A 25,353-nucleotide genomic window follows, 5' to 3' on the forward strand; every position below is an offset into this window, starting at 1 on the left:
GCGCTATATAAAAGCGGAATATTATTATCATATTAAGGGCTGTTGGTAGTCATGATGCGGATGAGGTGATAATAAAAGGTGTGTAGTTGAAGATGGTAGTGGTGGTGGTGGAAGATTAAATAATTTTTGTGTAAATGGTATTATAGGTGACTGGACCTTTTGAACGCTTATGGTATAATGCCGGCTGATGGCAGTCATGTTATGGATGAGAAGATGATTAAAATGTATGGGTGATTGTTTGAGATGGTGGTGGTGGTGGTGGTGGTGGTGGTGGTGGTGGCGGTGGTGGCGGTGGTGGCGGTGGCGTTGGTTGTGTAGATGGTAGATTAAACAATCTTGGTATAGATATTTGAAACAGAATGATGGACTTTTTATATTAATGACAGTGCAGGCTTGTGGCCGTCATGATGCTGATGAGAAGGTGTGATGTTGACGGTGACAGGCCTATATTAAGATGTAGTAGTGAAGGTACAAAGGGCCTACTAGTAGTTGCATAGTCCCTGCGGCTAGTAACAGTGGTGATGCGAGTGAGAGGATGGTGATGATTCTGAGTGACGACTGGTAGAGTTTTCATCTTCTTACCATAAATTCTTTTCAATATTAAAGACCTTACTTAGACTGAGGTTCATAGACACAGAGGGCGCTAAACAGAAAAATACTCAATACACATTTAGCCTTGCTAATTTTTGTGACTATGTGATATCGAGTTCAATCATAAAATACGAATAATGTATATATATATATATATATATATACATCTCCTAATAAATGGCTACACAAGACTAGAGATAACTGTAATCTAAGATGTGCAGCTGAGAGTATTTCATTATAAACAATAGTGGGTTTTAATAACATTTCTGCAATCATTATTTCGATCTAGGGGAAGTTAACGAGAGAGTTGAAAATATACATGTGATCTATCTGTAAATTGTGAAATATATTATGGTCTATGTTGTCTATAAAATTTGATATAAGAAATCAGAGATAAAATACGGATATAAAAAAATTGTTACTCTGAAAATGAGTATATAATCTATAAGTGACGAATATTACAATTTTGACACCAACGTCCTGTCTTATATCAATATAAATTCATGATTTACATAATAACGCAAAACATTTCATAATTCAACTGTCGAACCAAACCCTTCTTTAGGTAAAGTCAACAATGGGACTTGTAGCCCGTTGATCGGTAACGTCGCCGACTCTGTTGTTCTTTCAGTTGGTTCCGTTTCTCCACCCATGACATTGTCCGTGGTACTTTTTTCTTCTTCTTCGTCACCCTTGGTATCGACCTCCTTTTCAATGACGGTCTCATTCTCTTCTGACACGGCGACGTCGACTTTCTTCTCCACTTTGTCCTCATCGTCCGGTAGCAGGATGATGTAATTGTTGAGAAGCCCATCATCATCTTCAACCGTTTCATCATCGGCCATGACGTCGTCGTCGATTTCATCGTAAGTTCCGCTTCGTGGACTCAACGGATCCACGTACTCGCCGCTCGGCAACCGTGGTGGAATTTTCAAACTCTCTGGATGCAACACTTTAATCGGTTCCAAGTAATCGCTGTCGGTTACTAACGCGTCGCTTTTGTCGTACGTCAGACTTTGCTGCGCGACCGCGGTTGTACTTTCGCCGACGTCACTCAACCGCCTCATCTGCCTCAGCTCAACTTCTTGACCGCTTCGCTCTGCGGGCGGTGACGGGATTGGCTTCCGAATGGAGTAATATGTATTCTCCGTGCTGCGGCGCTTTCGGCTCGACGCGGACGCGTGAGGCAGCGGTCGGATGTTCTTGCGACGAGAGTTCAGGTTCTTGTTCCTGACCGCGGCGAGGATGATGATGATCAAGATGGCGATGAGCAGTAGGATGCCTAGGGCGCCAACGATGCCGATGAATGTCCAATCTGAAAGGAGGGCCAAGGAGGAGCCATTGATTAAATGATAATGCTTTGGGTACAGAGCAACGTCAAAACCACATTGTTAGAAGAAAATTATGATTGTTTTTTTCTTCTCCTGGGATCGTTTGATACTAATTACATACTAAGAGACAGTTATCATCAATTCCAAACTATCGTACTATAGTATCAGCTTTATCTCACCAATATAATAACATGATTTTGTTCTGAAAGGTACCAATGATTAAAATGCCTGTGCTATATCATCGTAAGATCTGTGACTTTGTCACCCCGTCACCTCTTTAGAGAGGAAAATGTATTACAACACCATTAACCAAACATCTTGTACAAAATAAATTTAAAAAACTGCTTGAAAATGATGGAAGTATACCTGGATCAAGAGATGGCTGTGATGTTACCGAAATAGTAATGGAAGCTGCAATAATAGATACAAAGACAGGAGATCATCATGAAGACAAATTTTATAAAAAGAGAAATGTAGACATGACAAGATATTTATTCCGATCGATGAAGCCAAGCCTTTTCCTTTTTCCGTGCGTGTCATCAATTTCCATAATCCTTCTCCATCCTTTTCCACCTCCTCTTTCGCTCTCGTCCAACTCCCCCCCCCCCCTCTTCTCTCTCTAACAAAGTTGTTGTAGTTGCCCTAGTTTGGTGTTTTTGAGTCTTTACAACAAGGTTTTATTTGCTGTTGATAGATCAATAAAATAAAATAAAATAAGTCATAATCAATATCTTACTTTCACAAAGTAGATTTGGCGTGCTCCAAACGCCGTTCTGACGACAGAATGCGAAAGCGTCTCCCTCAACCGCGTACGAACCGGTTGGGCAGCGGTAAACCGCTACACCGCGATAAGAATTAGAAAGCGTCTCCTCCAGATTTTCTGAAGTGGGTCGGGTCGAGCACAACTTTCCTACAGTGGTGTAAATGAAATGAAATAATGGTTGCTAGTGGTCACATACATAAATAAATCATCATCTAAAAATATATATACAAAGACACACAAAACCTTTTTTTTTTATTCAGAAAACGGGGATTTAGAGAAATGGTTACATTTCCAAATGTAAAATAACATTTTCAAAGCCGAAGATAATGTAATCTTAATTTATTTGTAACCATATACTGCCAAAATTCCGACTGCATAGGTTTTCAAAGATCGGGCAGCGTTCAAGTGTAAATAAGTGCACAATAAAAATTTTAAAAACCGTTATGTGATCACATTCATTGCCGATTCGAATGGAGGTTTTCTGGCTCTTCTCTTAACCCCCCCCCCCCCCCTTTAGCGACGTCCCTGTCTATACCTAAGTTCATGCTTACGTTCACAGGTTGGTAGTTCTTCGCTCCACCTCCCCGTACTCTCGCAGGTCGACGAACTTTCTCCGACCAGCCTAAAGCCGGGGTCACAGCTAAACGTGATCAAACACCCCTCTACAAAGAGACCATCGTCGTTTTCATCACAGGCCAGGAGGGTCCGGCTACCGTGCAGCGGCTCACCAGGGTCACCACATATCCCACTTTCACCTAATGATAGAAAAACAAAAATCATGATAATCCTTTATGCAAAGTGTAACAACGTCCCTGGTACCTCGGTCAGACCGGCAAACCGACTCCGAACCAACATCGAACCAACCGACTCATGGCTATTCGGGGTAACACAATATTTGTTTGTTGGTCTGGTGTTGTTCTCCTCGGTATGAGCCCCCCCCCCCCCCCCCCCCCAAGAAGTGGATGATATCATTTTATAAGATGATTACGTGGATCCTAATCAAATGATTGGTTGAAAGCGTACACGTGACCAAGCATTTATTTTGCCTAACGCGTAATTTGGATAATGACTGGTCATTATCCAATTCTAATGACCGGTCATTAGTAAATCATGTTATAAAACATCATTTGAATTGAATTGAATAATCTTATAAAACAAATAATACACATCATTCTGTTCGGGCATTAGTAAAAGACTGTTCCAAAGGTACCTTGTGTGGGTAATTCTTACTAATGCCCTCACTGATGTATCATTTGTATAATAACTTTAGCTCCCGGAGACATTATCAACGCACCGTCTTTTCTCAATGAAAATAACCTGCCAGATGCCTTTATAAGACCGGGGTGCTTAGAAACAATAATTTTTTTCAAGTTCAAGTTCAAGTTCAAGTTTATTTGTTTCACATTTCACAAAAAAGAATTCACATAATTGACAAAATTAGAATACAATATGAAATTTACTAAAAGTGTCATATTATATAATTAATTCTTTGAAAAGACGTCGAAATTAATTGTATTGAATAGAACGTTATACAGGGTGAAATGTGAGGAACCTATTAAAAAGCTCAGCTTTTAGATGTTCCCAGAATAATAGATAAACAGTCTTTTCTAAGGACATGCGTAACGGAGAAGATCCGAAACATTCTAAATAACAGATGCTTAGATTTAGTTTTTACCAAATCGACATACAATATGCCCTGTACTGTAGCTGATCCTTATTTGACAGAACTAGAGACCGACAGAGTTAGGCTCTGATAAATATACTTTATGTAATTGTGTCAAATGAGAGTCTGTTCTTGCAGACTACGTACCGGATATAGAATTTTAAAAAAAATCTAATTAACAGATATATTGGGTATTTCGATTTTATTACTTACCAAATTGACAAATGTATCTCTGATCTATACTGCAATTGTTATCATTCCATTCGAAATCCATGGCGGAGTCGAGGTCGACGCACTCCCCTCTGGAGGGCGAGTCCGTGGCTGATGTCGGTTCGCCAGGACCCCAGAAAACATCATCGACCAGAGTACCTGACAACAAAGAGGTAGAATCGTGTTGGGAGCCGGACTAAATTTCAATATAATATATGAGATAGTACCATTCAGGCAGTTAGCAGACGAGTGTTTCCTCATATCTAAGCTTGCAAGCAAAAGCGAAGTCATAATATTATAGGGAACAGCGGTTACCCCACATTTTAGTTTTCGAAAAGGTTAAATCATCGTTATATGCCTTACCCAGTGACCATTGACTTTCGCGGTTTTTAAAGTATTTTTCAATCCGCCCTCCCCTTTCGGATTCCAAAAGCATATAAGGTTCTAACACACCCTTCTGAAAATTGCAAGAAGGCCCACGAGACCGACAGTCCACAAGACCGACGTGGCCTTATGAACAAAAGTTAAGGAGGATCCACCAGACAGGTTTTTCTCTACATGGGCTGTCGGTCTAGTGGGATGCCCCTCTTTCAGACAGTCTTGGATCCGTCTTACCGTTCTGGTAAGTATAGTCATTTTTTTTTTGTAAACGGTGCTTTCCACCGTTTATGATTGTAAAGATATATATAACCGTTCTTGACGTTAAATTTAAAGGAAAGAGAATTATTGTTCGTATTTCCAACATGTTAAAAATGATAGATCAACTTTTAAACACTTACTCCCGAGTCCCGAGCCTTTTTCAGATGTGATTTAGCAGTATTTTGTTAACGACGTCACTCGCTTCCCACTCATTAAAATATTGTACTTATAACTTTATCAATCATTTTTTAAACTTTTATGGACAAAAATAATGGTAAATTTGATGGATAATTCGGTGTAACTGACTTGATCAGATGACCTACCATCCACCCATTGCCAGTTCCTGGTCTCCTGCACCACGCTGCTCCGTCGTTCTTCCGCTCCTATCCAAAAGCGATCCGAACCATCGACATCGATGATGTCCGCCAATGTCATGCTGATCGTCTCCTGCGCCTCGTCATCGCGGATGATCACGAGTGAGCCCGAGTCATCCTGGCATCGCGCCTGGGCCGTACGCCAGTCGAGTAGGTCGTCGCTGAACTCGAGACAGACGTGGTCGTTCAGATGGGAAACCGTTCCGTTCGGTAGTACCGGTGTATTGCAGTGAACTGGACATAGCATAAAATGAGGAATTATTTCGGTGTATTATTAATGTCATTCGGAAGATCTTGACTAGAAGCGTCGCTATATTTATTATTTTGAAATACGTGAAAAATTTCTACATAACAAAAGAAAGGATGCAACATTATGAATCTTTCAAATGTATCTATCCCCAAATAAATTTTTGTCCGAAAGCAAAATCGTGAAAATGGTAATCAATTTTGACCGTGCTCTAAAAATCCCCAATATTTCGTCAGAAATTTCTTAATATCGGTACGTCACACCCTCCAACATCCCCCCCTCCCCCTCGGCACCCCATATCGTGACATGTTTTAGTACATGAAGGTCCCTCAATTTCAAGATGATTCTGTAGTTTCATATGTATACTCCCTAAAGAGTAACAATGTCTTGTTTTAATTCTGAATTGTCTCGTCATGATACTAAATGGGACAGAGAAAGAGAAAGAGAGAAACAGAGAGAGGGAGTGATGCAGGTTTGCTTGGTTAATCATATTATAGTAACTCTTTTCAAACTTTACAGTATTATCCTGACTCCTGAGAGGAAGAAGGGCGTTAAAGGGCAATCCAACTTCGTAAATGAAAGCCGGAAAATAGAAGAAATTAAATTGGCAATTTTGTTAGTGGATTTTGACATAGTGATGGATAACTCTCCCGTTTGTCGTGTACACAAATATCACTAATTTATGTTTTTCTCCCAAGCGAAGAGCCTATACCTGTTGAGCATGCAACTTTAAAAAAAATTGTAACTGTCTTATTTTGGTCCGATTACATTCAAACTTTCACCTATCTTCTTCTCTGATTTATTTGATTTCTTATAGAGTAGTTTTTTACCGCCTGAAATGGTTTGGACATGTGGTACGTATGCCACAGGAACGCCTACCAATACAAGTCCACACCAATGACTTTACTGTGCCACGACCACCAGGACGTCCTCCCCTGAGGTGGAAAGACCAAATCCGCCAAGACTCTGGATTAAGCCTGGAGGCTGCCCAACACCAAGCCCAGGACAGAAATGAATGGAGGCAGACCACCCGTAGGAGCGCAAGGGGACACTCCGTCCTGAGCATTTAAGTCAAGTAAGTCAAGTTTTCTATCAAGGTTGGATGTCACTTTAACTCATAACCACATAATCCAACAGTTAGCGCCTTTCTTGCCCTCAACAGAACCTTATTGTGCTCACTCACTCTTGCATACCGGTGGTGTCTTCGACCACGTCCCGTCGCTCAAGCACTGCGCCGACGCGGTGCCGAACCTCCTGTAGTACCTGTCGCATTGGTAGAGCACCACCGAACCGTACTCGCCACGCCCAGTCAGGTAGGTGACGTTCCCATAGGCGGGGACTACGGGCAGTTGGCACTGGACAACTGGGGGGGGGGATGAAAGAGGGTCAGAGTGTGGATGTATTATATGTCGAGGAGAAGGTAGTAAGCGGCCGCAATCACGGTCAAGCGTCGCTTACGATGGTGGTCTCCTGCACTTTTCCCAAGATAGTTAGTACATACTTTGAATTCGTTATTATTGTTTGCATATTTGTATTATACCTTACGTTTACATATTTTCTGTTATTCAGTTATTGTATTTTATAAAAATAAAATTGATATCAACATTAAATGAAAAGGCGAAATAATATGTTTATAATGGAAAACGAAAACAAATGTGAGGTAGGAGAATGTTAACGGGGGGGGGGGGGTCGATAACAGAGCAGAAAGAAAAGAAGAATAATACCAGTGCCGTTTCAACAGCTGGGGTTCTATGATACAGTGTATATACATGTAATATAGTGGGCGTGGCACTTTAATTTTAAAAATAGGACTGGCATCTCGGTGATCTCGATAAAACGCTTATTTTTCTATTTATTTTTAAGGATACATAAAGTGTTATCCACAACAAAAAGGGGGGGGGGTCGGACGTTCATTCCATTTGGCGATGCCGCAACTTCTCTTTTTCCCCGGGAATGGGAATGTTTGTTGATGATAAATATATGTGTAGGCTTCTTACCGATACATTCCGGTCTTATACTGCTCCTCCAACTTCCATTTTCGTCGCAGTATGCGACAACGGTTTCAGCGGGTCCAGTCATCTCATACCCCTCTCGACAGGAATATGTGGCATACGCCCCCAACGTTCGGTCGCTCCATTCGACTTTGGAATTTGGGAAATCAGTTGGAATCGGGCACAGATTTTCATGGCCTGAAGTTAGAGTTATGGATAGACAGAGAGAGAGACAGACAGACAGAGAGATATAGAGACATAGATACAGAGACACAGAGACAGACAGAGAGAGAGAGAGAGAGAGAGAGAGAGAGAGAGAGAGAGAGAGAGAGAGAGAGAGAGAGAGGGAGGGGCGGATATCAAATATGAGGGGAGAATTAATAGAAAGCTGAAGTCATAATACTTCATTCCTCAGCGTAGCCCCTGGGATAATCAACTCTAACACAATATAATCAAATCAAAGCAAATCAAACAGTTTGTCGAAATAGAATCCACAATTTTGGATTATCATTAATACAACTGAATTACAACAGAAGAATAACAACTGGTTACAAATGATTAGTTGAACATTCATCAAGAATACAAGTAGTTAATAACACAATTACAAAAAGAGAAAAAGAGACAATGTGAGATTGTCATCAATGTACACGTAATATATATTAAAAATATGGGAAAATGGAATTAGAACGATATAATACATGAAATAACAAAAGAAACGATACATGGAAACTAAGAGGAATAAATATTAACTGATACTAAGTAGAAGATTGAACAAAATTGAGTAAAACAAGATACCATGTCGAAATGTGTCTTTAAAAAAAATAAAGCAACGAAGTATAAAAGTAAAATAATCATGGAACCAATTATGTAGAAATGAAGAAAGTGAAAAGTGAAAGAAACGAGACTAAAAGAGAAATGAAATAAAGATGGGAAAGAAAATAAAAAGAAGAGTATAACAGACTCCAAGATAAATCATCTTAAATCATATTCACTGTATCTATATACAGACCACTTTTAGTGAAACTAGGACAATTTGATACCTGTCTTTGTTTGTTTCAGATAATTATCATGATTTTAATGACCAGAGTTTGCCAAAATGTTAATTTAGTTTGTTAACATCATTACCCTCCCCTAACCCCAAACCAAACCATATTAATGGGTGATTAAGGACATCATTTTGTTCCTTGGCATTACACCAAATACCTTATTCTTTCACTTTCAAATCATAATGAGAAACATGCCCTTGGGAAGAAATGACCCAGACAATTTCTCGGGTTTCGCGCCTTCTTCCTTGTAATACAAGTTCTTTATTACATTGATGTTCCTATCATTGTATTGTTTGAGCAGATGTCAAATATGTTTGTCAAATTGAATGGAAGAAAATAAATGTTCATTTGAATTGAATTGAATTGAATCTCATTCTCTCTCCCTCTCTCCCCTCCCTCCCTCCTCTCCTTCCCTCTCTATCCCTCATTTTGCTTATATTATCTTCCTATGGGTTTAGAAACATAGTAGGCCTATTAAACGCTTTTTAAAATAATGTTGCACATTAATTAATCTTGTTTAAACCTTGACCAAAACAACCAATGACATTTGTTTGGTCATGTAAGTTGGAATTGACCCTTTTATGGTGGGTAAAACTCAGCTCTGGCATTGCAATATCTTTATAGTTTGAGGGAGTGTGTTTGATATTGCACTTTGCCCGGAAACAACGTCAAGGAAACAAGGAACATCCTTCATAAAAACAGATTCCGGATAAAAGCTATTGAAGGTTCGTTTATACAGATAGACTATCACAAGTTATAACCGCTCTACAATGCTATATAGCTGTCATATCGTGATCTATATACATGCTTCTCTGAATTCAGGTAATAGCAATGAAGGTACAAATCAAATCAATTCAAATCAAATCAAATCAAATTTTATTGAAATAGAATCCAGAAGTTTGGATTATCTTCAGAATTGTTATCTTCAAAAATTTTGTTTACCGCTTGGCACTAGAGTATATTTGAATACCTGGCAGGAATTAATTCCTCGAAATACTAGAGCGCCAAAATGGCAGCCATGCTAAAGCCGAGGTAATAATCGGGAGCGCCAGGAGTGTAAAATCTAACAGATAATGACTGATATACAAGAACCCATTATTATTATTATTATTATTAATAATATTATTATTATTATTATTAATAGCAGCTGCGCCATTTCAACCGATCTTATTATTACCCGTATTAAAACAAGTTTATAGCAAATTTTCAAATCACAAAGACGCTCTGCACTCCCCTCCCCTTACAAAAAACACGATTTTGTTTTCACCCTTACAGATAAAATTAATGTTATTCGTATACTTAAAGCTTCATTGATTATTGAACTACAGCCTTAACAAAATGTGTAGCCATATTGAATCATTCCATAGAATAAGGGTAACTCATATTGTGATGATTACGGATGTAAAATGTGATGATGATATCATTTGGCAACACAACATGTGTTCTGTTAAAAAAAAATGATCATAATGATAAATACTGTTATTGTCGTAACGCCTGGTTGGAATGCTCCCAAGGGAATGGCGATTTTGCACAAAGGGTGTGCTGGCAAGTATTCAATCCAATGCCCGGGTTAATTGTTGTATATCTGTAAAGCGCTTAAAAACGTCATATATGTATTAAGCGCTATATAAAAGCGGAATTATTATTATCATTTCAATGTTTTGGTCAGTCGATTTTATCATAAGTCTGTCTATTACTAGTAGTAGTAGTAGTAGTAGCAGTAGTAGTAAAAATATCATCATTATTATTATTATTATTATCATTATTATTATACCACGACAATAATGCTTTTAACATAATAGTAAAACTTACCGAGAATGGGTACCACTATTTGAAGTATGACTGTCAGGATCAAGCGCAGAGATAACATTAATTTCGTCATGGTCAATAGGAATAGTTGTTATTAACGACAATTTGATGAAACAAAATGTCTCACTGCACTAGTTTTACTCAACAGACGATGTGTCGGTGTATAAATCTATTCATGATGAAGATATTTACTGGACTCAATCACGTTATGAATGATAAAACAGGTCTCCAACGGTCATCAACAAAATAGCAAAAGTCGTCAAAGAATAGTGATCGCTTCGGCGTTGATACCGGTTGCTGCTGAATAGTTAAAAAAGTGATATTCAACTATATAACTTTCAATCAAATTTAATTGATGCACTCCTCCAATATGTTCTTAAATTGCGATCGCCCTTCAACAATCGTCGTTATATGAAGTTATGAAGTTATTCCAATGGTGCATGTGTTCATTACACATACGTAAAAAGCAGATAGGCTTATACTTCCTAGTACTAGCCTTGTTGTTTCGATATAACACAAGGTAATGTCCTCTCTGTTTGGATAAGATAAGTTTCTATATACCCAAAATGAGCTGGTGGTTTAATACCGGATAGATCAGAGCACCGGGTTCGGTCCAATCTCAATCACACCAATCCTGATGTCAAGTGGATTTCCGTTTGACTTTTGTTGAAGTGGGTGCGTAATGTCCGTTGCCAACGAGACTTTATTCAGTCGATTGCGCTATTACCTGCGCTAATCAATCCGTTGCGCTTGTTTTTAATTAAACACAGTAGTAGCCAGTTGTACGATATCTCTCTCACATGGCGCATAAAAGGCCGGAGCATTCACTGACGCTGTCCTACGTCAGGCAGATAACGCCTCGTGTGCAACAGACGCAATGCATTTTGCACACGAGGTGCCATTCTGCTCGCGTTATACATGTACTTGTAATCTTGTGAATGCAATTTTATTAACCCATGCGCCAGTGATACAACGCCGCGCACTGTGTTCATTTTTAATTTGTTTGCAGTCATCTATCAAACGGTTTTACCCATGCAGGGGTGGTGTTCCCTCAGATAGCGCTTCATATACCATATTATTCGCTAACGCAGTCCTACGTCAGACCTACGTCAGACAAATGACGCCTTGTATGCAACAGTCATAATAACGTACATGGATACGCAACCAGCTCTGTGGTAAAGGAGCATTGGTCTTCGAATCGGAGGGTTGTGGGTTCGAGGCCTATACATCCTCTATGCATTTACCCTAAATCTTGGTTTGAACTTTAAAGGGTCATTACATTGATTCCCGTCAGAAATACAGCAGAAGAGTCTGGACAATAGAGGCGTGCTAATTATTCTTTCCTGACATGACTCAAATTAGCAATTCATACATACTGTATAAGCCTCTTTCAAATTGCCATTTTTTTACGATCGAACTGAACAGCCAAAATGCCACGCCCACTAATGAATTGACACGCCCACAAAGGCATGGAACCGATCGAAGCCCATGCAGGGGTGGTATTCTGAAAATTGTTGTAAGTTTTTTTCTTATCTTTTCTTGTATCTTTCGGACATAATAGAGCGCTAATACTATTGCAAGTTGGTATTCTGGAAATTATCTTATATTAGGGCTATATCATCTCTTGGGGGACCGCCTCTATCTTATCTTTGACACGCCCATTTTATGGACTCTACCAATCAAGATATATCTTAACCGTAATGTGTTGGACCAATCACCGCTAGCCCTTCGCAATATGACGGGAAAAGTGGGTCTTGTATTTGCCCATATTTAAACATTCTGGAACCGTTGTCCTCCTAAGCAGCAGAGACAAATAAGAAGGCACGAAACCAAAAAGATTTATGACGTCGTTTTGGCACCATCATTCTTATAATAAAATGTGTTTAAATCATTTTGAGGCCGAAATTAAGTTTGGCGGAAATGGATTCTTGGGAACCACATGTCACGGGATTGTAAACAAACTTGTAGATTCCGGGTAAATACTTTAATGACAAATTTGTTTTTTGTTTTTTCCATTTGTTACTAAGGGCTTCAACACTGAGGTTGGTTATGATTTTGATGGCGCTCTTTGTGGTCAGTTGAATAGACGGATGAGTTGTGTCTTTTGCCGACCCCCCCCCCCCTTCTTCCCTCTCTCTTTCTCTCTTTCCCTCCCTCGATCCATCCTTCCCTCTCCCTTTCTCTCTCTCTCTTCTCTCTATCTTTCTCCCTCTCTTTCTCTTTATATATACATATATATATATATATATATATATATATATATCCTTCCCTCCCTCCCCCCAATCCCTCTCTCTCTCTCTCTCTCTCTCCCCCTCTCTCTCTCTCTCCCCCCCCCCCCCCCCCCCCCCTCCCCCCCCCCCCCCCCCCCCCCCCCCCCCCTCTCTCTCTCTCTCTCTCTCTCTCTCTCTCTCTCTCTCTCTCTCTCTCTCTCTCTCTCTCTCTCTCTCCTTCCCCTCTGTCTCCTTCCCCAAGCAGTGATTTCCTTCTTCGTCTTGGAGTTGGATTAATACTTCTCCTTGAGAGCCTCAAAGTCACTCTCTCTCTTTCGGGGGAGAGTACAGGGCTTATGTTAGCCGACTGTCGGTCAGGGTTGCCTTTAGCTTTCTTTTGAAACGTAGAACCAGTTGGTGCCCCCGGTGAAAACCGGGTGAAAATTAGTTCCTTCCGGCCTTGGAGTGACTATCATTTTTTGTGATGCTCAACATGTACAACGGATCACAGGAAATCATTACGAAAATGCAGGAGTGTGTAAAAGCGCGGTTCTTTGTCTTTACTGCTGTGAAATCACGAGTATTTTTTATCATTTAGAGCAGGACTACATCTGAAAATAATAAATAACACTATCTAAGAAATCGAGGTTTGAAAACCTTTAGCGAAACTGAAAAGAGATAATTTTCTTTGCCTTGCACCTGTTGCGCTGTAGAGCGACGTCATCGACGATTGCAGACTACATACCGAGATCGTTGATATCGTTCATACTCACATGATTCAATATGGCCGCTCCCTGGAGAATCCGGAGATAGTCACAGATTCACTGCTGGATATTCGCTATTTTCAGTTTTATTTGTTTCACAGAAAGCTCCTCGTATAATATGTAAGTATTCCATTATTGTATTCTATACAACAGTTTCGATGGTGAGCTTATCGATAAGGAAATATTCAAGAAGGAATGCGGGGGCGTAACCTGGAAGTCACTGAGCCGGTCCCATACGTGTATTCCCGTGTAGGTTTTTGTGACTTTTTGTGTATTTTTCTTATTCAATTGTTATTGATGAATTGAATTGACACCATAAAGACGTGACTATATTACATTATTTATTTAATCCGAGATGATCCTGATCATGATCAATTGCCGTTTCATTTTGCCTTTGAATGGCAATCTGTTCAGTCACAGTCAATCATTCAATTTCAATCATCAATGATTTCAACTTTTCTAACTTTGTCTTTTCTTTTAGCCTTTATTTTTTAAACTTTTGTTTTGATTAGTATTATTTTGTAAACTGTTTTTGTGGATTGCATTGTTGTGTTATTTCTTAGTTCTTAAACTAAATGAAGCTGAGAGTGAACAAGAATAGCCAGCAAAAAAGTAGATAGACTAGTCTATCTAAGAAAAGAGAAAAGAAGGTGGAGGAGGAGAAGTCAAGATTACCCAAGAAAAAGAAGTGAAGAAGGAAAAGGAAGGAGGAAGACCAAAGTTGAAGAGAAGAAGAAAAGGGAAGAGGAGTACAAGAAAAAGTAGAACTAGAAGAAGAAGTAATGATAAAGAAGAAGATGGAGTAGCCTAGGAGGAAGGAGGAAGGAGAGAGATTTTGAATTTATCAACTCTTATGTTTGCTATTTCAGTTTGGTTTGGGATTTTCTGACACAATTTTATGGCTTTGTTCAAATTTTGATAACATGCCTGGGGATGGGAGCAGTGATACACATTGAGAATCTTACACAATGAACAGCAGAGTGCACCTCTTAATTAGACTGTCAGAGTCTTACTGAAAGGAATAATCTACAGTCAGTAATTGCTCCTAGTTTGAATGTGTTCAAGAGATTGTTGAATAATCATTGGTCCAATCTGGAGGATATAATTAATACAAGTCCCAATTCTAAAATTATGCCCTTAATGTCTCAATGAACCTCTTATAAGAACTTACCAAAAATCTTAAAGTCCATTACCTTTTATTTCTATTTTTGTTTAAATGCTCCTTTAAAAAATTGTTTATTAGACCTGACTGCTAAGAAAGAGAATTGATGCAGAAATGTACATGAATATATACAAGAAAGGGTTAACCATTGGACCTGCTGTTTTTAGTCATATCTGAGGGACTTTATAATTAGGTAGCGATCCTTATCAAAGGGCATTTGGTTTTCAAACCTCCATCTTCTGGTTATGAAAACTTTCTTGCATAAGCCATCACATTTCCATTTATTGGGATGGCAGATTTTTTCAATTTTGCTAACGTAAGTTCATAATCATTTCCAAAATCAAAGGCTGTAAAGAAACAGCATTTCCTCTTCTTTTGCATGAGCCAGCAGAAGATAATAATGAAACTATTTTGAGCAAAGAAATTTTCTATGTAAATATCCAAATGCAGTAGTCAGTGTTTGGGATGAATTGCAATAATAGCTATAGATTTGTGTATTTTATTACATTGTTTAATCTGATCTTATGTTTGCAATACATTCTTTGTTCCTTATTAACGATACTGTCACTTTCTTTTTTACAATATTGCAGAAAATGGGAGACTTTTTAGCCGACAACAACCAGTGTGGCCAGACAGCCCTGAAGCTGGTCTCAAGAGGGAATGCCATCATTGCAGAGCTGTTACGTCTCTCCGTCTTTGTACCACCAGTGTTTCGCTTGGACAACAAGCATGATCAGATGAAATATGGAGATATTCTCTTTGACTTTTCATACTTCAAGTCTTTTGACTACTATGATCACAGGATTGATTCAAGGCCGGTGAGTATTATTTAGACTTGTGTGGGGGAAGCTACATTGTTTTGTTTAGCCACCTGCTGTATAACCAGGGCTAAACACCACCAAGGATCATTCAATTTTTAACTCTTGACACCCACAATTTGAAGTTCACATAGAGCATCCATGCAAACAGACCTTCAATATTTTTTTTTAAAAGGACCTCCTTTGAGTTAGTGTGGAGCCCTGATATAAAATGTGAACATTCTGACAATTTTGTTTTGAAAAAGCATAGTGAGAGAGAGGAAATAGCCTATTTTATAAGATGATGACGTGGATCCTAATCAAACGATTGGTTGAAAGCGTACACGTGACCAGGCATTTATTTTGCCTAACGCATAATCGCGCATAATTTGGGTAATGACTGGTCATTATTCAAATCATATTAGAAAACTTCATTTCATAAAACAAATAAAACATAATCTTATAAAACAAATGTATACATGTCATAATGATGACACATAATATTCATTGGCAAACAACATTGGTAACTTAAGAAATGTTTCCATATTTTTATCCTTATTTGTGTGTGTGGCGTATGGGTTGTAGCACTTCACGTCTTTATTCCACCGTCAAATAATGCTCATCTCTATATATAATCGCTCTGGCTCTTACATTCAGGAACTGCAAGACCTTGATGAAATGTTCCGTGAGAACCACATGGAAATCCTGAGGCGTTTCTACCTCGCCTTTGAGAGCATCCACAAATATGTCATGGATCTAAACAGGTACAGTGTAGGGCTTGATCTTTGATTTTTGTAAATGTTTTTTTTTTGTTTCATTTTGTTTTGTTTTGTTTGTTATTTTGTTCATCTAACTTTTTCTGCCTGTCTCTATAAAAAATATTGAAGTTGCAATCTGGAAAAATTATCCATTACTCCAAACTTGATCAACCACATACTTATGCAGATGGTAAATTGCCAATTAATTCAAAGCCAATCGGTCTGGTACCCAATTCCTCATCTTACATTGTGTTTAAACTCAATTCATCTACCCTCTTTGAGGTCTTCATCACATTGTTTACTTTTCAGTATGTCCACTTGTCAGTTTGTCCAATCCCTGTTGGTCTCTTACCTATTGAAGGCCAGTTTCTTAAAACATCAAGTTCGTAGACATCCTATAGAAACGTGTGATATAGAATTAACACATGTTTCAATGGAATGTCCCCAAATTTAGATATATGACAGTTTCAAGAAACTTGGCCCCTGGTTCGCACATAATATCCATTTGATCCAGTGACAAAGCTTGCAAGGGCCAAATTACACTTTTGGTTTTCTCTTTAACATATTAAGGAGAACATGAAAAATATTAATGTGTCTGTCTCTCCTTTTGTCATTTATGTGAATAGATTTTTGGAAGAACTTGATGAGGGTGTCTTCATTCAACAAACGCTAGAGACTGTACTGCTCAATGAGGATGGTAAACAATTAATGGTAAGACTTTAATACCACTCTTCTGATGCAACAATATACATGTATTTCTTGCTCATTTAGGTAACCTCATTGAATATATCGCAAAGTATAGCTGGCTCACTTTACCCAGAGGTAATGTAAACTTTGAGTCATATTTTGTTTCACGTTTTGATTTACATTGCTGTAATGATGCTGCATTATTGTAGAGCGCTTAGAGACTTCTGATAAAGTAAGTGTTAGGCGCTATATAAGCAAGGATAATTATTATTATTATTAACAAGAAAGAGTATATTGTTTAAACTGTTTTTTCACTATTTCATATAAGGTATGTTTGTTTGTTTGTTGTTGTTGTTGTTTTTTGGTTTGTTTTTTGGGGGGGTTCCTCTATCTTTTCTCTCTTTTTTATCAAAGCATCAAATCAAGATTACTTTGCTGTCATCTTGAGCATCACTGGGTTAGGTATCTGTGTGCCTTCAGTATTGTCACTACACATTTAGCAATGAATATTTCACCCATTTCTGTAATTCGTATTCCTTTGCAGTGTGAAGCTCTATACCTGTATGGTTGTATGCTGTTGATCGTTGATATGAGGATTGAAGGAAGGGTCAGAGAGAGGATGCTTGTCTCTTATCACAGATATAGGTAAGTTTGAAAAACATTGTGATATACAGTAGGCTTGCGGGTGCACCATGAGAGAGAGAGAGAGAGGGAGGATTGAAGGAAGGGTCAGAGAGAGGATGCTTGTCTCTTATCACAGATATAGGTAAGTTTGAAAAACATTGTGATATACAGTAGGCTTGCGGGTGCACCATGAGAGAGAGAGAGAGAGAGAGAGAGAGAGAGAGAGGGAGGATTGAAGGAAGGGTTAGAGAGAGGATGCTTGTCTCTTATCACAGATATAGGTAAGTTTGAAAAACATTGTGATATACAGTAGGCTTGCGGGTGCACCATGAGAGAGAGAGAGAGAGAGAGGGGGATTGAAGGAAGGGTCAGAGAGAGGATGCTTGTCTCTTATCACAGATATAGGTAAGTTTGAAAAACATTGTGATATACAGTAGGCTTGCGGGTGCACCATGAGAGAGAGAGAGAGAGGGAGGATTGAAGGAAGGGTCAGAGAGAGGATGCTTGTCTCTTATCACAGATATAGGTAAGTTTGAAAAACATTGTGATATACAGTAGGCTTGCGGGTGCACCATGAGAGAGAGAGAGAGAGGGAGAGGGAGGATTGAAGGAAGGGTCAGAGAGAGGATGCTTGTCTCTTATCACAGATATAGGTAAGTTTTAAAAAAACATTGTGACAGTGTCTGACATTGAACCATAAATTCCAGTAAGTGTGGCAGTAAAGGAAACATCCACTATGATAAAACGTTGATGTAAGGTAAAGTAAACTATAAAAAATTACAGAACTATGTAAGTAAAAGTGTGAGAAAGACGTGATTATAGAGTAGTTGTGATTTTTTTGTTGAAAGTTTGCAGATCACATGAAAAATTGGCAACTCCATGATATCCTGTTATTGTTTTCGTTGTTTCTCTACTATTCTTTCTACCTCTCTCTATCTCCTAATCTATCTCTATATATTTTAAGTCTCTCTGTGTCTTCCTTTCTGTATTTCTCTCCATCCTTTCTCTGTCTTTCTCTCTCTCTCTCTCCCTCTCTCTCTCCCTCTCTCTCCCTCTCTCTCTCCCTCTCTCTCCCTCTCTCTCCCTCTCTCTCTCGCTCTCTCCCCCCCTACCCCTCCCCCGTCTATAGTAACATCAATGATTGATGCCTGTTAAAGTATGAATTTCTTGTGATGTATTACAGTGCATCCAGAGCATCAGTAGATTCTAACATGGACGATGTATGCAAGCTACTGAGGAGTACTGGCTACCACCCCTCCCCCGCCGCTAAGAGACCCCCAAACTACCCAGAGGAATACTTCAAGTAAGTAGAGTCAAAGACTGCTCAAGACAAAGAAGTAAAAGAGGCCTGCAAAGTGGACAGTCTTCATTTATAGGTCCCTTTAACCCTAATTTACATTGCTACCACCCCTTCCCCATTGCTAAGACATCCCCCACCTACCCAGAGGACTACTTCAAGTAAGCACAGTAAAACCTCTAAATAAAAAACTGCTCTAGAAAAACAAGAACAGAAGTCTTTAAAATCACATAGTCTTTTATACATACAGGTTCCGTTGATCCTAAATTACATTGCATCACTACCTAGAAATTTGTGTGATTACTTCTTAGTGCAAGAAAGTCTCATCTTGTTGTTTCATGAACTTTTTGTTTTTAAAGTTTGCGCTGATCAGTCACTACACGGCTGAAATCTTGAAGGGGATAATCACACCCCTTGACTTTTAACCTTACAAAGAGCCTCTCTTTAGGGTTCATTCAGGTTTCAATGACCATGTTGTCTCTATAGCAGGTGTTCTTTAAACAAGTTTCTCTGTGCACATGTATAACCAAAGATAATCTGGTGGGGTTTCCTATGAGGGAATTTCCATCATCTGCTGATTTTGGTCATCAAGCCTATTTTTTGGCCATTCATCTTTTATTCTGTTTGTTTTATCTTTGATATAAGATTTGGTCCAGGTGTGGGCTTCACAAAATGCTGTAATGTGTTAATTGCGCTGAATTGTACATAACAATCATACATCATTATACATGTACATGTATATCCTCTGTCATCCCAGGGACTTTAACTTCCAGTAAGTTATGCACAATATAATTTACTCATTCACTTGTTTTGTTTTTATTGCAGACGCATTCCTATCAGCAGAACATTCATAGCTATGGTGATGGGAAGGTTGCGATCCGATGACATCTACAACCAAGTATGCAATCCATTTATTCTTTTAATATTTGTTTGTTATTGAGTGATCAAACTGATAGGATGCTTCAGTATCTTAGCAATATGACACAGAAAAAGTTTTAAAGGGATCAATCACATTGTCTATCCATGACATTAAATAATTCATAAAAGCTATTATATGTCAAAGGTTGAAGAATAGAAGTACTAGAACATAAATGGGTAAAATTCTATCGTTTGGCCCACAAAGCCTAGTGCATTTCAAGGAATAAATCTTGTCAGCTACCTGATAACACTAGGGTTGAGACAATTTACTGTATTCAAAACATACACACACAAAGATTTCAGTTTCAGTTCTGCATAGGTGTTACACTAGTGCAAAATAAGAAATCACATATTAAAAGATTTATACTCAAAATTACAAGATGAGTAGGATAAAACATAGGAAATACAAAAAAGGAGATTAATTAATTTTATAGTAGAGAGTATCGTAAATCTCTGTGTATGAGACGCACCCCTATTTAAGGATTTAATGATTTATCAAATTAATATTGTACTATGGAGCAGAGCAATGGACACAATGAAATACATGTAAAGCAAACAAATCTTGAAAACAGCAGACAAAGCATTGTACCGTGTGCAGAGAGCCAGAAGGGCTTGAATACCAGGCAAAGATTCAAATCCTTACACTATTTGTGCTTTGCATTCCTCCAGATCTCAGCGTACCCCTTGCCAGAGCATCGTAGCACAGCCCTGTCCACCCAGGCAGCCATGCTGTACGTCATCATGTTCTTCTCACCCGATACACTCAACTCACAACAGGCCAAGATGAGAGAGATTGTTGATAAACACTTCCCCGATAACTGGGTCAGTTGGTTATACAATAATACTGGCAGTATTAATTATGATGATGATGATGGTAATGGTGATGAGACATACAAAATATGATCTTAATATGATCTTTATAGAAAAGTGTTTCTTGTTCTTTATAAATGTGTCAAGACAGGTTAAACATCTGACTGGGTTTTCAACTTAGTTGTCATTCTGGGGCAGAAATATTGCTCTCTGTTCCTGTTCCGAATAATCGAAATGAGACTTTTACATGTTCATTAATTATTTAAAGATCTAAAATTTCCAGATAAATTTGCATATTTATTCACGGTTAACAGAAAATAATGTGATTGTTGTAAAGATTATAATGTATCACAAGTATATTGGCACTTATATTTCAGTATTAATAACAATCATTTCATGAGGATAATTCCTTCACAGAAGGTGAAGTTAAACTTTCATTATTTTCATTGTAGGTGATCACTGTATACATGGGCATCGTTGTCAATCTAGCAGATGCATGGGAGCCTTACAAGGCAGCCAAGACAGCACTCAACAATACACTGGACCTTAACAATGTCAAAGAACTGGTGAGAAATATTCCAATTTTGAATTGAAATTGAAAATAGAATTTTGAATTGAATTTATTTGCCATATGAAGAAGCTATAAAGACAGCACTCAACAACACATTGGACTTCAGTATTGTCAAAGGTCTGGGGATAAATTTTCCAAGTTGAAATGAAATTAAAATTGGAATTAAAATCGGAGTGAAATTGAAATTTTAGTTATTTGCTGTATAAAGCAGCCAAAACTGCACTAAAAACACAAAGACCTCAACAATGTCAAGAACTGGTGAGAAATATTCAATTTAAAACTTTTTAAAACTTTGATTGCAATTTACTGTAAAGAAAAACATACCTAAATATCTTGATGAACATGAAAGAAATGAGGAATTTTTAAAATTGGGATGAGACATGAGACTTTTGCAAACCGTTAGTAACAGTCACTTTCATGGAGATACTTTACTCAAATTTATGAAATTTTGAGTTTGCTGACTTAATTTGTGGCATGAAAGTTTTGCAAGTCATGACCACTCTAACAATGTAATAAAGTTTCATGCTCGCAAACGTTTGTGGTTTCATGGTATAACAACTTTCTATCCATGATATACTTCAAGTGCGGCCCGAGAAAATAGTTACGAGATAAATTGAAATACTTAAAGATAAACTTGAGTACTGGTAATGAATTGTGAAAGAAAAGATGTGGAATGGATCAGAAAAGTTGATCATATAGCATGTAAGTAATGGTGTGTAATGCAAGGTTCTAGAGTCATCAAAATCATCATAAATTTGGCAGAGTCTTGGTAAAGTAACAATCACTTACACAGATAGATGTATATGGGACAACACACATGATGTCGGGGCTAGTACTACCCTGATTTCCTTATCTTTCTATGCTCATTACTCAGTCAGTATACATTTTCTTCCAAAATTGTTTGGCACATGACATTTATTTGTAATCTTGAACATTCAGTGTAAGTTTCGTTAGATTCTGTGAGAATTCATTTTCTTTTTTTACCAGAACTCAAGTTTATCTTTAACTCCTCTTCTTCCTTGCAGGCTATTCGTCACAACAAGAGGCTAGAACAGCTGATCCAGATGACCAAGCACTACCTGACTGAAGGAAACCTGACAGAGGAGTATGTCCTGGACAACATCCCCAAACTCATGAACTGTCTCAGGGAATGCAACGTTACCATTAGATGGCTCATGCTGCACACAGCAGAAGGACGTAAGTACAAGATGAAATAAGGTTGCACATGGTAACAGGACATAAGTTACAATTGAAGTCTGATGAGACAGTACTTTTATTATATAGGTAATGAACTATATCAGATGGCTTATACTGCATACTGCAGTAGGACGTAAGTACATATTGTAGTTTAGTGGATTACTCGCCAGAGTGTAGATCACAAGGTACGGGTTCAAATTCCACATTTGTCAAGAAGCACATAACTATTGAAAGAAGCGAAACAAGACAATTTAGCAATCATAATTTAATGTAGCCTTACAATCTGGTAGCTCATTCTTCCTCTTACAGAAAGACACAAGTGCCAGAAGATAATTAAGACTGAAAAAAGGGTCATTTTAAGTGAACATTACACAAGCTTGTGGAGGTGAATAAACACTAAAGATCAGTAGAAGTGTAAAAGTACTTGTGTCTGTAGAATGATACTATAGAACTCTGATCACAAATTGATTTTTCATCTTTTTCTTTGATATGCATACAGCATGGGACCATAACAAGAAAGTACGTCAGATAAGAGAGCAGCTTGTACAGGAGGGCAAGTACAGTCCTCAGAAGATGTTTGAGTGTCTACTCAACACTGCTCAACTAGAATTCAAACTCAAAGAGGTAAGCTAACCCCTTGACAACTGAATTCTCTGATTCTCCATAGGTTTAATACATAAACCACCCGGTCCCAGTAGGCAACGGGTTAAAGCAGTAGTACAACTGTTCTAAAGGAACAGGTGCATGTTGACTGGCGGTGTGTTGTTTCATTGTAACATTGGGCATAGAACTTATTTCATGGGAATGATGTTTACAGTCAAGATGCCCGCTTCTGTTTTCGAAAGAAAAACTTTGCCAATCTTGGTCTAAACACATTGGTTACTGCTATATGCTTTGGTAACATGGCAGTGCATTATGGCAGATTGGCTATAGACAATATAGGTGCTTTGACATCACTTGGGGTAGATATGTGAGCAATACAAATAAAACTATTAACTTTTTTTTATTAAGTTCATGATGTATAATGATGAAGAAAATAAAATAATTCTTCTTCCTATTTTTCTTCTTCTTCATCTTCTTCTCCTTCTTCATCTTCTTCTTCTTCTTCTTCTCCTTCTTAAATCTCCTCCTCCTCCTTTTCCTCCTCCTCCTCCTTTATTCTTCTTCTAATAATAATAATCAATATTATTGTTGTTCAAGTATTAATATTATTATCGTTGTTATTATTGTTGTTGTTATAATTATTATTGTTGTTATTCCTGCATGAATGAATGATTATCATTGTGTGTTATCTATGTAGATGTTCAGGAAGATGTTGGTTGAGAAGCATGATAAATGGGACACCTACAAGACAGAAGGCGTTGAGAGGATGGCCGAGCTCTCAGAGGTCTTCTCTGGAACCAAGCCGCTCACAAGAGTCGTTAAAAACGGTGAGAAACTGAAAATGTGGCCTGACATAGGAACAGGATATGTTTACCCTTCTATACCATTAAGGTTTTCAACAATTGTCATAAAATTAATGAACATGTGTTACATTATGACTGAAAATGCCTTGTTTCATGATTTACCTGTATTTTTACATGGGAACAAACTTACCTGTGAGGCTCCATGCACTCTTAACTGTTTCAGAGGGGAGAAATGTAGTGAGTAATTCTTGGTCCAGCAATTGGTTCAGTAGTACTATTCTTGAACAAGATTTATTTATTTGAATCTGTGTGAATAAGGTTTAGATAAGACAACAAAAATTGCCTTTTGTCGTTGAACAGTAGGAAGCAAATCACAACCCACTATGTGTTGCCAATTTAATGCTGTTGAATTCATGTTTTTCATTAAAGTGCTTTAATTTGTGTGTCATTTTTTTAAATTCAACTCTTCCCCTAATGTATTTTGTATAATTCATAACATTTTTTATCAAAAAGTGATGCAACAATGCTTGACAAAGGGGAATCTTTACACAGATTGGTTATCAAATATTATATGTTCTTTTCATTTTTGAATATGTTCAGAGAATCTGCAGGCTTGGTTTGGTGACATGTCGAAGCAGATCTCATCCCTCGCTTACGATGACTCTACAGCAGCCGGAAGGAAGATCATTCAACTCATTCAGGCTTTGGAAGAGGTAATTATCCAGTTTGATTGCGGAATGATGACCTCCATGTCATGACTTCATAATACTGGCATAGCTTTCCAGGGCATACTTATCTGAGGTGGTAGTTGTCTGTAGTCTAGGGCTAGTTATCCTAGAATCCCCAGATATTGATCATATGTCAACATATGTTTTAGATCTCATCCCTGCCTTATGATGACTCTACAGCAGCGGAACAAAAGATCATACATGTACAACTTATTAAGGCTTTGGAAGAGGTAATGTCCACTTAAAGATAAATTTTAGTTAATCAAAATTAAAATGGATGTTTCTTGTAAAGTGCACATGTCTGTCAGGGCATGACGCTCCTATTGCTCCAATGTTATTACCCCAGCTACAGCCAAGCAGCCAACTATGTGGGTCTCTAGCAATTCAATTACCCATTTCAGGGCTCAAATTATTTTTTTGTCCACGGGGGCTCTTCCCCCCCAAAAAAAAGCCACTGTGAGCCTTCTCACGGGGGCTCTTTAAGTACTGACGGGGGCTCTTTTTTATACAAATATCCATTGAATTGGTACCTATGATACTCATCAATTATTTGCTATTTCATCATTATCATTTCAATCAGCATTTTCCCTCTTACAAATTTACAAGCTACATGTACATAGCTGTTACTGGCCTGTGTATATAATATATACGCATACAACACTGATCTTTATGATGTCTTTAACGTGACATATCTTCTTCTTCCCTTGCAAACGAGAAAGAAAACAAGGTCATTAAAAGGGATTAAGCGACAAATAATGAT

At 38.1% G+C, this 25,353-nt stretch overlaps 2 protein-coding genes across 4 annotated transcripts in view; one reads left to right on the top strand and one right to left on the bottom strand.

Annotated features, from left to right (window-relative positions):
* Nucleotides 1-821: 821 nt before the first annotated feature.
* On the bottom strand, nt 822-11,482 carry LOC100890496 (CUB and sushi domain-containing protein 1). Its single transcript, XM_003731089.3, has 9 exons — nt 10,668-11,482; nt 7,816-8,007; nt 7,002-7,181; nt 5,521-5,805; nt 4,562-4,717; nt 3,237-3,440; nt 2,659-2,832; nt 2,289-2,333; nt 822-1,906 (listed from the first exon to the last, which is right to left on the bottom strand). Exons 1-9 carry the CDS (start codon nt 10,735-10,737, stop codon nt 1,122-1,124), a joined length of 2,091 nt encoding a protein of 696 aa, XP_003731137.2. The 5' UTR covers nt 10,738-11,482; the 3' UTR covers nt 822-1,121.
* Nucleotides 11,483-13,380: 1,898 nt separating this feature from the next.
* The window catches only part of LOC589137 (WASH complex subunit 5), a 37,329-nt gene continuing 25,356 nt past the window's right edge, over nt 13,381-25,353 (top strand). Inside the window, exons 1-13 of one of the 3 annotated variants that reach the window (XM_030982747.1) lie at nt 13,381-13,758; nt 15,391-15,618; nt 16,255-16,361; nt 16,982-17,066; nt 17,587-17,687; nt 18,850-18,969; nt 19,789-19,861; nt 20,551-20,703; nt 21,144-21,257; nt 22,288-22,459; nt 22,959-23,083; nt 23,760-23,889; nt 24,466-24,578. In XM_030982747.1, coding sequence (XP_030838607.1) covers nt 15,394-15,618; nt 16,255-16,361; nt 16,982-17,066; nt 17,587-17,687; nt 18,850-18,969; nt 19,789-19,861; nt 20,551-20,703; nt 21,144-21,257; nt 22,288-22,459; nt 22,959-23,083; nt 23,760-23,889; nt 24,466-24,578 — 1,518 coding nt within the window. In that variant the 5' untranslated portion in view covers nt 13,381-13,758; nt 15,391-15,393. Of the gene's footprint in view, nt 13,759-15,390; nt 15,619-16,254; nt 16,362-16,981; nt 17,067-17,586; nt 17,688-18,270; nt 18,320-18,849; nt 18,970-19,788; nt 19,862-20,550; nt 20,704-21,143; nt 21,258-22,287; nt 22,460-22,958; nt 23,084-23,759; nt 23,890-24,465; nt 24,579-25,353 lie in introns of those variants that run through there. The other 2 variants (XM_030982749.1, XM_030982748.1) reach the window with 2 other exon arrangements.

This window comes from Strongylocentrotus purpuratus, unplaced genomic scaffold (genome assembly GCF_000002235.5).
Source record: "Strongylocentrotus purpuratus isolate Spur 01 unplaced genomic scaffold, Spur_5.0 spur5_scaffold_13, whole genome shotgun sequence".
Lineage (NCBI taxonomy): Eukaryota > Metazoa > Echinodermata > Echinoidea > Camarodonta > Strongylocentrotidae > Strongylocentrotus > Strongylocentrotus purpuratus.